Consider the following 13,248-nt stretch of genomic DNA (forward strand, 5'->3'; position numbering starts at 1 on the left):
CCACCACACACGTACACTGACAGGGAAGCCCCTGCCTTTGTCCCCCTTCTCCCTGGTACCGGTGAAATGAGCCGGTATATTATAGCCGGAGATGTTTCTTTTTGGTGGAGTTGAAGCGTCTCGCCAACACCGCCCACCGACGAGGCTGTAGATGCTGTGTTCAGCAGGCTGTTCACACGCACAGCGGCATTTCATGTTCTGCCTGTGGCCTCCCAAGCAATCCACAACGAACGTCAGTACTAATGAGCTTCGACACTCCCAGGGATGTGGGCTGCATTTTTAGGGCTACGGGGGGAGGCATCAGCTATGTGATTCGTATGTGGCGTGGGTTTCTGGGCTTTGCACAGTGTCCCTCCAAGGGGCCATATTCTCTTTCCAGGGGCCACGTTGTCCTTCAGAACATGAAATGCTGGATGCTGGGTCTAGAAGGGCTCTGGGTAACCATGTTTGGTCTGTAGATGTGACACCTGCGGTTCCTGAGCCGGTTCGGATGATGTGATTGGATATCTAGACCTCAGGAAATGTGGTAACGAGAGATTTGCAGATGGATGGCGGCGTGTGCGGTAATGAGGAGAGTGATGCCATGTCCCCTTCTTTCCTTGTAAGGTGACCATCTCCGTGGACGGGATCCTGACCACCACCGGCTACACCCAGGAGGATTACACCATGCTGGGCTCCGACGATTTCTTCTATGTCGGGGGCAGTCCGAGCACGGCCGACTTACCGGGGTCCCCCGTCAGCAACAACTTCATGGGCTGCCTGAAAGAGGTAAGTGACCCTCAGCAAGGGGGGCTCTCCTTATCAAATGAATCTAAAATCGTAGAATGATCCACCTAACAGTACAACTGTGCAGGAGTGAAGGGACGGCCGGGTGTCAGATGTAAACTGCCATGTCTCAGTATGCAACGTCACTGTCATTTATTCCACCCTCATAGAAGTCCAATCAGTGACCTTGACAGTGAAGCTGAGATGATGTTATCAGTCAGCTGCAGGCAGGAGAAGGCATTTCCCCAGTCTCCGCTCCCCCAGCGATCAGACAATGTAGCTGTTCTAAGAAGGCTTTACGGCGCTATTATTATTATACAGGATTTATAGAGTGCCAACAGAATGATAACTTACAAAATTCCATTCTTTGTGCGGTTGCTTCTGTGATGTCATCGCCCTGCAGAATTTTACTGATGAAAACATTTATTACTTTATTTAATATTTTATGTATGTATTGTTACGTATTAATATTCCCTTTTTTTATTTGCTATTTTATTGAACTAATTTTATTAATGTTTATTTACGATTTTATTTATTTATTGTCTATTAATAGTCCTATTTTGTTAGTTTTATTAATTTTTTATTTACGATTTTATGTATTTTTTATGTATTAATAGTCCTATTTTGTTCGTTTTATTAACTTTTTATTTATTTATTATGTATTAATAGTCCTATTTTGTTCGTTTTATTAACTTTTTTTAAATGATTTTATTTATTTATTTATTTATTGTTTATTAATAGTCCTATTTTGTTCGTTTTATTAACGTTTTATTTACAATTTTATGTATTAATAGTCCTTTTTTGTTCGTTTTATTAACGTTTTATTTATGATTTTATTTATTTATTATGTATTAATTTTCCTATTTTGTTAGTTTTATTATGTATTCATAGTCCTATTTTGTTAGTTTTATTAATGTTTTATTTACAATTTTATGTATTTTGAATGTATTAATAGACCTATTTTGTTAGTTTTATTACCGTTTTATTTCTTTCTTTTATGTATTAATTGTCCTATTTCATTAGTTTTATTAACGCTTTATTTACGATTTTATTTAGTATTTTATGTATTAATAGTCCTATTTTGCTTGCTGTTTTATTTTAATACTTTTATTTTTTATTTTAATTATTATTATTATTATTATTACTACGAGTTTATATAGCGCCAAAGGGTTTGCTCAGCGCTGTACAATAGGGGGGACAATACATGGCACAGTACAACAACAACAAACAATGTACGAGGGGTAAGAGGGCCCTACTCTTACGAGCTTACAATCTAGGAGGGAGGGGGTAAAAGGTACAGTAGGAAGTGGCTGAGGGGGATGAAGTGGTGGGAGGAATGAGGGAGGATGGCCGTTAGGTGAGGGTGGGGTAGGCTTCCCTGAAGAGATGGGTTTTGAGGGAGCGCCTGAATGTGAATAGGGAAGGCGACAGTCTGATGGATTGGGGCAGTGAGTTCCAGAGGATGGGGGAGGACCTGGAGAAGTCCTGCAGTCGTGCATGGGAGGAGGAGACCAGGGAGCAGGATAGAAGGAGGTCCTGTGAGGAGCGAAGGGTACAAGTAGGGTGGTACTTGGTGATAAGGTTGGTGAGGTAGTCAGGGGCAGTGTTGTGAACGGCTTTGTAGGTCAGGGTTAGGAGTTTAAATTTGATGCGTTGGGCAATCGGGAGCCAGTGGAGGGAGAGGCAGAGGGGGGTGGCAGAGGTGGAGCGGGTGGTGAGGTGGATGAGTCTGGCAGCTGAGTTCAGGATGGTCTGGAGCGGGGAGAGCCTGCACTTGGGTAGGCCAGTGAGGAGGGAGTTGCAGTAGTCAAGGCGTGAGATGATGAGGGAGTGTACTAGAAGTTTGGTGGTGTCTGGGGTGAGGAAGGAGCGTATCTTGGCAATGTTGCGAAGATGGAGCCTGCATGTGTTTGTGAGTGATTTGACATGCGGTTGGAGGGAGAGGTTCGCGTCAAGAATGACGCCAAGGACTTTGGCTTGCGGGGCGGAAGTGATAGTGGAGTTGTTGGTGATGATGGATAGGATGGGGGGGGGTGTTGGCAGGGGGAAAGACGAGAAGCTCGGTTTTGGAGAGGTTGAGCTTGAGGAAGTGTAGCGACATCCAGTCTGAGATGTCATTTAGGAGGTGAGTGATGCGGGCGGAGATAGTGGGGGTGAGGTGAGGGGTGGAGAGGTAGATTTGGGTGTCGTCAGCATAGAGGTGATAGTTGAAGCCGTGAGATTGTATGAGTTTGCCCAGGGAGGAGGTGTAGATGGAGAAGAGAAGGGGTCCAAGGACAGAGCCTTGGGGGACCCCAACAGAGAAGGGGAGGGAGGGGGAGGTGGCACCATTGTAGGTGACACTGAAGGAGCGTCGGGATAGGTAGGATGAGAACCAAGAGAGAGCAGTATCTCCGATGCCAAGGGAGAGTAGTTTATTAAGGAGGAGGGGGTGGTCAACTGTGTCGAAGGCCGCAGAGAGGTCCAGGAGAAGGAGGACAGAGTAGTCGCCCTTGGCTTTGGCGTTGAGTAGGTCGTTAGTGATTTTGAGGAGGGCAGTTTCAGTGGAGTGTAGGGGACGGAAGCCGGACTGTAGAGGGTCAAGGAGGTTATTGTCTGTAAGGTGGGAGCTTAGGCGATCGTAGACTAAGCGTTCAAGGAGCTTGGAGGTGAGTGGCAGCAGGGAGATGGGTCTGAGGTTGTTGGGGTCCGCGGGATCCAGGGAGGGCTTTTTGAGGATGGGGGTGATATGCGCGTGCTTTAGGGGGGAGGGGAATACGCCAGTAGAGAGGGAGAGATTGAAGATGTGGGTGAGGGAGCGGATGAGGGAAGAGGGGGGTGACCGGAGGAGTTGAGAGGGGATAGGGTCCAGGGGGCAGGTAGTGAGGGGGGCTTTTGAGAGGACTTTGGCGACTTCCTCAGTAGTGACAGGGCTGAGGGAGTGCAGTGCGAGGGGGGTTATGGTGGGCGGGGCATTGGGAGAGGAGGGAGGCAGTGCGGTTGTGAGGGCAGAGGAGGGGGGAGATGAAGGGGTGACGGGGGCGAGGAGGCTAGGTGGGGAGGTAGATTGCAAGTTGACGATGTCCTTACGGATAGCGTCAATCTTGTTGTGGAAATGGGTGGCAATCTCGTGGGCGGTGAGAGAGGTACTGAGTGGAGGAGGGGGGGGGGGAGAGCAGGGAGTTGAAGGTGGAGAAGAGTCGGCGGGGGCAGGAGGAGAGGGTGTTTATTAGGTTAGCAAAGTAGGCCTGCTTGGCGGCGTGGAGGGAGGAGGTGTAGATAAGAAATGCAGATTTGTAGAGGGAGAAAGTATGAGGGGACCTGGTTTTGCGCCACAGTCTCTCCAGTGCGCGACTGCGACGTTTGAGGCGTTTAGTGCTGTCGGTCTGCCACGGTTGAAGCGGTCTGGGTTTGATGATGCGTGTGGTTAGGGGTGCCAGAGAGTCTAGGGCAGCTGACAGTGAGTCATTGTACAAGGTGGTGGCTATGTCAGGACATGACAGTGGGAGGATGCTGTCGTGTAGGCGGTCGGCGGCAGAGTGGAGGGGGGCCGGGTTCAGGTTGCGGAGGTTGCGGCTGGTGATGGTTTGGCGTTTTTGAGGGGGGGAGTTGGGGGAAGGGGAGATGGAGAAGGTGATGAGGTGGTGGTCGGAGAGAGGGAAGGGGGTGTGCGAGAACTGGTTGAGGGTACAGAGGTGGGAAAAGACAAGGTCCAGGGTGTTCCCTCCGAGGTGGGTGGAGGATTGAGTGTGCTGTGTGAGCGCGAAAGAGGAGGTTAGGTGGAGGAATTGGGAAGTAGCCGGGGTGTTGTCGTTGATGGGGATGTTGAAGTCCCCGAGGATGATGGTCGGTAGCTCAGAGGAGAGGAAGAAGGGGAGCCAGGCGGCGAAGTCATCCAGGAAGCGGGCTATGGATCCGGGAGGCCTGTAGATCACTGCGATCCTTAGGGGGGTGGGTGAGAAGAGTCGGATGCAGTGCGCCTCAAAGGAGGGGAAGGAAAGAGAGGGTGGGTTAGGGAGGACCTGGAAGGTGCTAAGCGGTGACAGGAGCAAGCCGACACCACCACCTCTGCGATCGCTCAGTCTTGGTGAATGGGTCCAGATGAGACCTCCATGGGTGAGTGCCGCAGGGGAAGTGGAGTCAGTGGCCTGTACCCAGGTTTCGGTGATGGCTAGGAGGTTGAGGGAGCGGGAGATGAAGAGGTCATGGATGGCGGTAAGCTTATTGCAAACCGAACGGGCATTCAGGAGTGCAACCGAGAGAGGGGGGATAGATATGGGGAGGAGGGGTACATGTATGAGGTTGAGGGGGTCGCGTCGGCTGGCGTGAGCAGGGGGGGCTCTAGGGGGGGTGTGAGGTGGTGAGGGGCCAGGGTTTGGGGAGATGTCCCCAGCTGATATGAGAAGGAGGAGGGTGAGGAAGGTGGCGTGGGAGCGGGAGGTGTAGGAGCGCTTGGGTCTGAAAGTGGTGGCAAGTGGGTCAGCGGGGAAGTGGAGTAGCAGGAGGAGGTGGTGGGTGCCATAGTGGGGAGAGGGGAGAAGTGAGGGGGCGATATAGAGCTGCTTAGCGGGGGTGGGTGGGTAGAGGAAGGCGGTTTTAGGGATGGAGGAGAGGAGGACAAGGAGGAGGAGCGCGGGCGGCATGTTGGGGTGAGCGGGGTGCAGGAAGGGTCGGGGTGGGTGAGGGGGTGCTGGTCAGGGATGGCGAAGCAGTGTCCGAAACGCAGTGGGAGGTGGCTGGTAGTCCCAGGTGGGGTGGAGGGCAGGGGATCCCTGGTGGGATGGTGGCCGTGCTATCCCTGGTGGGTTAGTAGCGATCGCTGGAGGGATAGTGGTTAGGGGTCCCTGGTGGTTAGGGTTTCCGGTGGGTGGTGGGATCGTGTTTGGGCTCCCTGATGGGTAGTGGGTGCCCCTGGTGGAGTACCTGATGTCCTGGAGCGTCGGGGTGGAGGTGGATCCCTCCTATGTTAGGAGGACCGTTGGTGGTGGTGGTAGCTTCCCCGGAGGAGCGGAGGCGTCCCGCTGCGATTCCAGCCACGGCCGGCAGGAAACACCGCGGCTTCGGGTGCCGTGGTAGGCCTCAAGCCGCTTCGGACCGCCGGAGCTCCGCTGGAGGGACGGAGTGTCTGTGTCCCCTTCAGGGTGTTGATGGGGACATCGGCAGCAGGCTCAGGGGCCCAGATGGCAGCGGATCGGGCGCGGGGGCGCCGGAGCTGACGAGCACGTGGCTGCTCCGGGCGAGCTGGTACCCGGTGGTCGGGATGGACCCAGGGCCAGTGAGGGGGGCCCTGGGGAGGCTGGCTGATCGGCGGGGACCGGGGAACAGAGCAGCCGCAGCCTTGGCTGATGCCCGGCGATCCGGGTCGGCCGCGCCAGAAATCGAGGCCGCGGCTTCGGGTGCCGGGTAGGCCGCAAGTCCCGGAGGTCCGGGGAAAAGGTCCAGTGGCCTTACCTGGCTGATAAGCAGGGACCGAAGGATCGTGGGGCCTTATTTATTTGATAAGCATTAACATTCCTATTATTTTTTTTTTTTTTGCTATATTACTTTACAAACTTTTGTTTGTAGATTTATTTTAGTTTTCTTGAATATTTTATTTATTATGCATTAATATTCCTATTATGATTGAAGACCTCCTGTGCTCCTACCTAAATCCCTACAACCATGAACTAGTAAAGCTGCCAATATCCAGTCATATACCTATATATATGTGCAACACACAAAATACAAGTGCTAGAATAATATGTCTAGTATTAACATATACACCGTGTTCCAAATTATTATGCAAATTATATTTTTCTCATTTCCCTAAATAATTGATGTAAATAACAGTCGGCATAATTCTCATGTTATCAACTATAAAGAGTACAATTCACATTTTATTGAACAAACCTCCTAATGATAACAGGATTTTTGTTCCAAATTATTCCGCACAGTAAGTTTCAAAACACTTTATAGGTTGTAAAGAACTGAAAATTGTCTTTTGTTGTGTTTGCAGCATATTTACTGAAATCAAAAGCTACAGTTGCAAGAAAAAGTATGTGAACCCCTTGGGATTACGTGGAGTTTTGCATGAATTGGGCATAAAATGTGCTCTGAACGTCATCTAAGTCACAACAATAGAAGAACACAGTCTGCTGAACATAATACTACACAAACATTAGATGTTGCCATGGTTTAATTGCACATAACATGTAAACATTCACAGTGCAGGGAGGAAAAAGTATGTGAGGCCCTAGCTTAATGACTTCTCTCAGAGCTAATTGGAGCCAGGAGTGAGCCAACCTTGACTCCAATCAGTGTGATGATATTGGATGTGTTGCTGACAGCTGTCCTGCCCTTAAAAAACACACACCTGTTTTGGGTTTACTGGTTTCAAGAAGCACTGTCTGATGTGAACCATGCCTCGCAGAAAAGAGCTCTCAGAAGACCTACGATCAAGAATTGTTGACTTGCATGAAGCTGGAAAGGGTTACAAAAGTATCTCCAAAAGCCTTGATGTTCATGTGTCCACGGTAAGACAGACTGTCTACAAATGGAGAAAGTTTAGCACTGTTGCTACTCTCCCTAGGAGTGTTCGTCCTGTAAAAATGACTGAAAGAGCACAGCGCAGAATGCTGCATGAGGTAAAGAAGAATCCCAGAGTGTCAGCTGAAGACCTACAGAAATCTCTGGCACATGCTAACATTTTTGTTGACACATCTACAATAAGGAAAACATTCAACAAGAATGGAGTACATGGGAGGACACCACGGAGGAAGCCATTGCTGTCCAAAAAGAATATTGCAGCACGTTTGAAGTTTGCAAAAGAGCACCTGGATGTTCCACAGCACTACTGGCAAATTATACTGTGGACAGATGTAACCAAGATTGAGTTGTTTGGGAAGAACACACAACACTATGTGTGGAGAAAAAAAGGCACAGCACACCAACATCAAAACCTCATCCCCACTGTAAAACATGGCGGAGGGAGCATCATGGTTTGGGGCTGCTTTGCTGCCTCAGGGCCTGGACGGATTGTTGTCATTGATGGGAAAATGAATTCCAGAGTTTATCAAGACATTTTGCAGGAAAACGTACGACCATCTGTCCGCCAACTGAAGCTCCGCGGAGAATGGGTGATGCAACAGGACAATGACCCAAAGCATACAAGTAATTCAACAAAACAATGGCTGCAACAGCACAGAATACGCCTTCTGGAGTGGCCCAGTCAGAGTCCTGACCTCAACCCGATTGAAATGCTGTGGCATGACCTTAAGAGAGCGATTCACACCGGACATCCCAAGAATATTGCTAAACTGAAACAGTTTTGTGAAGAGGAGTGGTCCAAAATTACTCCAGATTGTTGTGCAGGTCTGATCTGCAACTACAGTAAACGTTTGGTTGAGGTTATTGCTGCCAAAGGAGGGTCAACCAGTTATTAAGTTCAAAGGTTCACATACTTTTTCCTCCCTGCACTGTGAGTGTTTACATGTTATGTGCAATTAAACCATGGCAACATCTAATGTTTGTGTAGTATTATGTTCAGCAGATTGTGTTCTTCTATTGTTGTGACTTAGATGACGTTCAGAGCACATTTTATGCCCAATTCATGCAAAACTCCACGTAATCCCAAGGGTTCACATACTTTTTCTTGCAACTGTATTTCAATCAAACTTTTAACAACATTTTAACTTTTAAAACATTTGAACCGGTCACGTTACATTGTAACATAGGAGCCCTTATTTGATAGCAGCTTCACAAGTCTTGCATCCATTGAACTTGTGAGTTTTTGGACAGTTTCTGCTTGAATTTGTTTTGCAAGATGTCAGAATAGCCTCCCAGAGCTGCTGTTTGGATGTAAACTGCCTCCCACCCTCATAGATCTTTTGCTTGAGGATGCTCCAAAGTTCTCAATAGGATTGAGGTCAGGGGAGGATGGAGGCCACACCATGACTTTCTCTCCTTTATCCCCATAGCAGCCATTGATGCTGAGGTATTCTTTGCAGCATGAGATGGTGCATTGTCATGCATGAAGATGATTTTATTACGGAAAGCATAGTTCTTCCTTCTGTACCAGGGAAGAAAGTGGTCAGTCATAAACTCCACATACTTTGCAGAGGTCATCTTTACACCTTCGGGGACCCTAAAGGGGCCGACCAGCTTTGTTCCCATGATTCCGGCCCAAACATGACTCCACCACTGCCTTGCTGACATCGCAGCTTTGTTGGAACAGGGTGGCCGTCCACCAACCATCCACTACTCCATCCATCTGGACCATCCAGGGTTGCACGGCACTCATCAGTGAACAGGACTGTTTGAAAATTAGTCTTCATGTATTTTTCTGCCCAATGCAGCCGTTTCTGCTTGTGAGCATTGGTTAGTGGTGGCCGAATAGAAGGTTTATGCACAGTTGCAAGACTCTGGAGGACTCTACACCTTGATGTCTGTGGGACTCCAGAGGCACCAGCAGCTTCAAATATCTGTTTGCTGCTATGTAATGGTATTTTAGCAGCTGCTCTCTTGATCCGATGAATGGATCTGGCAGAAATCTTCCTCAATGTGCCTTTATCTGCACGAACCCGTCTGTGCTCTGAATCAGCTGCAAATGTCTTCATAGTGCGATGATCACGCTTACGTTTTCATGAAATATCGAATGTTTTCATACCTCGTCCAAGGCATTGAACTATTTCACTCTTTTCGGCAGCAGAGAGATTCCTTTTTCTTCCCCATATTGCTTGAAAATGGTGCTCTGCTGAATAATGTGGAACGCCGTCCTTTAGTAGTTTTTCCTTAAATTGGGCTCACCGGCCAATCTAATTATCACAGGTGTCCGAGATTGTTTTCAGTGATCAAAAGAGCCCTGACACACAATGCCATCCATGAGTTACACTGAAAAACAAAATATTTCATCTTTGTGACACTTAAATAGAATTTGCATAATAATTTGGAACACAGTACATAAGAATCAATAATAATAAGCAATGTGCCCAAACCTCACAAGTGCTGCCTATAATGTGAGATATAAATGTGAGATATAAATGTGAGATATAAATGTGAGATATGATCTCCCCGAGATCAAAAAGGTCACTATTTATTTTACAAATGAAAACAATTTAGTCTGAGTCTATATCTCCATCCCCCGGTGTATGGATTTGTTCAGATCACTCCCGGAGTAGGCTGCTAGTTACAGTGATCTTGTGGGGGCACTCCGCTCGGGGTTCTTCGTGATTCCTCTCGGTCTTGGTGGGTTAAAATTCCGCACCATACCCGCCATAGCGGAGATGGCGCCGCGGCACATGACCGCCGCAAGCAGATGATTAATAGCCGCCATCGCCATAACGTTCTAATAACCCCGACACCGCGTCTGCCTTCAGCTGCTATTTCAATCTGTTTTAATCCCGCTAATTGCTATCCGTTTATTTGGATTGCTGGCACCTGCGGGTGCTGAATAATGTCTATTTTATGTCCTTTTTGTTCCATCTCTGTTTACCACCCCCCCTCCCCTCCCCCCAACACTCTGTTAAAGGAGAACTTGTTAAATATTTCTAGCTGTGAAATGTAAAATCAATTACAATTAAATATAATTAAAGTTTCCGAAACTTGTCGATGTTCCCACACGGCTGTTTATCTCGGGGGATTAAGGGATCGCTCTAGACTGGCGGGCAAATGTGATGAAGATGTTTAAATCATTAAATACAACCAATTAACCACTTCCAGTCCGGACACTTTCACCCCCTTCCAGTCCAGGCCAATTTTCAGTGCTATCACACTTTGAATGACAATTGCGCGGTCATGCAACGCTGTACCCATATGAATTTTTAGCATTTTTTTTTTAGACAGATAAAAGTTTTTTTCGGTGATATTTATTCACCGCTGGGATTTTTTTTTTGTTTTTGCTATATAAATTGAAATGTCCAAAAATTTAAAAAATAAATGTGTTTTTCTTATAAACGTTTGCAAATAATAAATAAATAAATAATACTAATATAATAAATAATAATATAATAAATATTTCTTATTAAATCTTGGCCAAAATGTATACAGTTATCTTTTTAGTAAGAAAAAAAAATAAACCCCAAATTAGTTTATAACCAAAAATTATAAATTTAAAAAAAAAATGTGTACCTTTTTATTTTATTTTTTTAAGTTGTTTTTTTTTTTTTTTAACATACTGTCACCCTAGCAGTACAGTGTCACCATAGTCACACTGTACTACTTGTGGGGGGTGATGAAAATGTTTTATTTATTTATATATTTTACACTGATTGCTTTTACACCCATAAAAGTCTGTAAAAGCAATCATTTCTCCTTCTCTCTGGCTGCATTCTTGCAGCCATTGAGAAATACTGTGTGAGCTGTGATTGGTCACAGCTTGTCACATGGTACAAGGCTGCTGTGAATAGCCCTGTACCATGTGATCTCTGTGATCATTCACAGATTTCACAAGTAGTAAGCAATGATGTCAGAAGTGACATATTGTTTACTACTGTTCATGTGATTACTGATTGGCCAATGAGTGATCACATGATCGGGACCTCACACAGAGGTCCCGTACAGCGGTGCTGCGTTACTTTAACTGACAATTGCGCTGTCATGCAACGCTGCACCCAAATTAAATTTACGTCCTTTATCCCCCCCACGAATAGAGCTTTCTTTTGGAGGTATTTGATTGGACAAATCCATCAGAAAGATCGCAGCAACATTAAGAGCGGCCAAATCAACAGTTTGGTCCATTCTGAGGAAAGAAGAACACACTGGTGAGCTCAGCAACATAAAAAGGCATGGAGGTCCACGGAGGACAACAGTATGGTGATGAATGGTGGTGTATGGTGACGAATGGTGGTGTATGGTGACGAATGGTGGTGTATGGTGATGTATGGTGACGTATGGTGGCGTATGGTGAGGTATGGTGATGTATGGTGGTGTATGGTGATGTATGGTGACGTATGGTGATGTATGGTGATGTATGGTGACGTATGGTGACGTATGGTGATGTATGGTGGTGTATGGTGATGTATGGTGACGTATGGTGATGTATGGTGATGAATGGTGGTGTATGGTGATGAATGGTGACGTATGGTGACGTATGGTGAGGTATGGTGACGAATGGTGACGTATGGTGACGTATGGTGACGTATGGTGAGGTATGGTGACGAATGGTGGTGTATGGTGATGTATGGTGACGTATGGTGACGTATGGTGACGAATGGTGGTGTATGGTGATGTATGGTGACGTATGGTGGTGTATGGGGACGTATGGTAGTGTATGGTGACGTATGGTGATGTATGGTGACGAATAGTGGTGTATGGTGACGTATGGTGGTGTATGGTGACGAATGGTGATGTATGGTGACGAATGGTGGTGTATGGTGACGAATGGTGGTGTATGGTGACGAATGGTGATGTATGGTGACGTATGGTGACGTATGGTGACGAATGGTGGTGTATGGTGACATATGGTGGTGTATGGTGACGTATGGTGGTGTATGGTGACGTATGGTGATGTATGGTGACGTATGGTGACGTATGGTGACGAATGTTGGTGTATGGTGACGTATGGTGATGTATGGTGACGTATGGTGACGAATGGTGGTGTATGGTGACGTATGGTGACGTATGGTGGTGTATGGTGACGTATGGTGACGTATGGTGACGTATGGTGGTGTATGGTGACGTATGGTGATGTATGGTGACGTATGGTGACGAATGGTGGTGTATGGTGACGAATGGTGGTGTATGGTGACGTATGGTGACGCACTGTTTTATTTGGAGCTCAGATATTGGAGGTGATACGGTAATGGATATGGTCCGAGGTCCGGCTGACTTTTTTCTGCCTTTAAATAGGATCAAAATGTAGATAAGAATCCTTGCTGATTGCAGCACTCTACGTGGCTCAGAGAGCGGAGTGACCTTTAGAAGGTGTCTGGATCCCAGGATAAGGACAAGGATTGCTGCCCCATAATTATGGCCTTTTCTAGGAAGGATTTCTGCTGCGCAGGACATGGCGGGGGATCGAGGGGGGGGGGGGGAGAAGAGTAATATTCCCTACATTGACTCTTTTCTGGAGCTGCTGGTCGATCAGACCATATCTAGCGCTTTATACTAAGTCCCCGGTCACACCGGGTACGACTTGGTATGCGATTTGCATGCCATACGACTTGGCTCCTCGCACCCTGTTGTCTGCAATTACAGCGGTCCTATCGGCGCGGTTCCGACTTGCTTGTAGCCGCACCTATTTCCAAAGTAGCACATGCACGACTTTTGGTGCGATTTACATAGACTCTGTGTCAGACATCTTGCAAATCGCTCCTCAAATCGGCAGGTCACCTGACTTTGAAATTGTGCGACTTCACTGTGAGTCGCACAAAGTCGGGATCGGTGTCACCGGGGGGTTAGATGGAAGCTGCTTGCAGGGAATGAAGTCAGATTTGTTTTGTTTATCTTTTTATTAACCACTTCCCACCCAGCCGTTTATATACAATGCACTGCAGGGTCGGGTGGCCATTTATAAACGGTCTCCCCGCA

General features: G+C 47.2%; 2 protein-coding genes across 16 annotated transcripts in view; one reads left to right on the forward strand and one right to left on the reverse strand.

Moving 5' to 3' along the window:
• NRXN3 (neurexin 3) overlaps window positions 1-13,248 on the forward strand; it is a 454,309-nt gene that overhangs the window by 11,922 nt on the left and 429,139 nt on the right. For all 15 annotated transcript variants that reach the window (XR_016308255.1, XR_016308253.1, XR_016308254.1 and 12 more), the window contains exon 2: window positions 607-768. Coding sequence is in view for 12 of the 15 variants with exons in the window: in XM_089661377.1 (XP_089517503.1) it covers window positions 667-768 (102 nt within the window). In the remaining 3 variants the exon portion in view is untranslated. The remainder of the gene's footprint in view (window positions 1-606; window positions 769-13,248) is intronic.
• LOC149436848 (uncharacterized) lies at window positions 9,718-12,726 on the reverse strand. The gene is made up of 3 exons (XM_089661387.1): window positions 11,987-12,726; window positions 11,558-11,806; window positions 9,718-9,730 (listed from the first exon to the last, which is right to left on the reverse strand). Exons 1-3 carry the CDS (start codon window positions 12,724-12,726, stop codon window positions 9,718-9,720), a joined length of 1,002 nt encoding a protein of 333 aa, XP_089517513.1.

Source organism: Staurois parvus, unplaced genomic scaffold, assembly GCF_062004578.1.
Source record: "Staurois parvus isolate SC_StPar_1 unplaced genomic scaffold, SC_StPar_1.0 ptg001330l, whole genome shotgun sequence".
NCBI classification, from domain to species: Eukaryota; Metazoa; Chordata; class Amphibia; order Anura; family Ranidae; genus Staurois; species Staurois parvus.

Bases quoted from the DNA above. Each gene is read 5' to 3' on its own strand.
- LOC149436848 (XM_089661387.1), bottom strand. From the start codon at position 12,726: ATGTCCTGCGCAGCAGAAATCCTTCCTAGAAAAGGCCATAATTATGGG. The intron at 11,807-11,986 runs CTACCATACGTC...CCTCACCATACG, and splicing joins TCACCATACGTCACCATACA to TCACCATACGTCACCATTCA.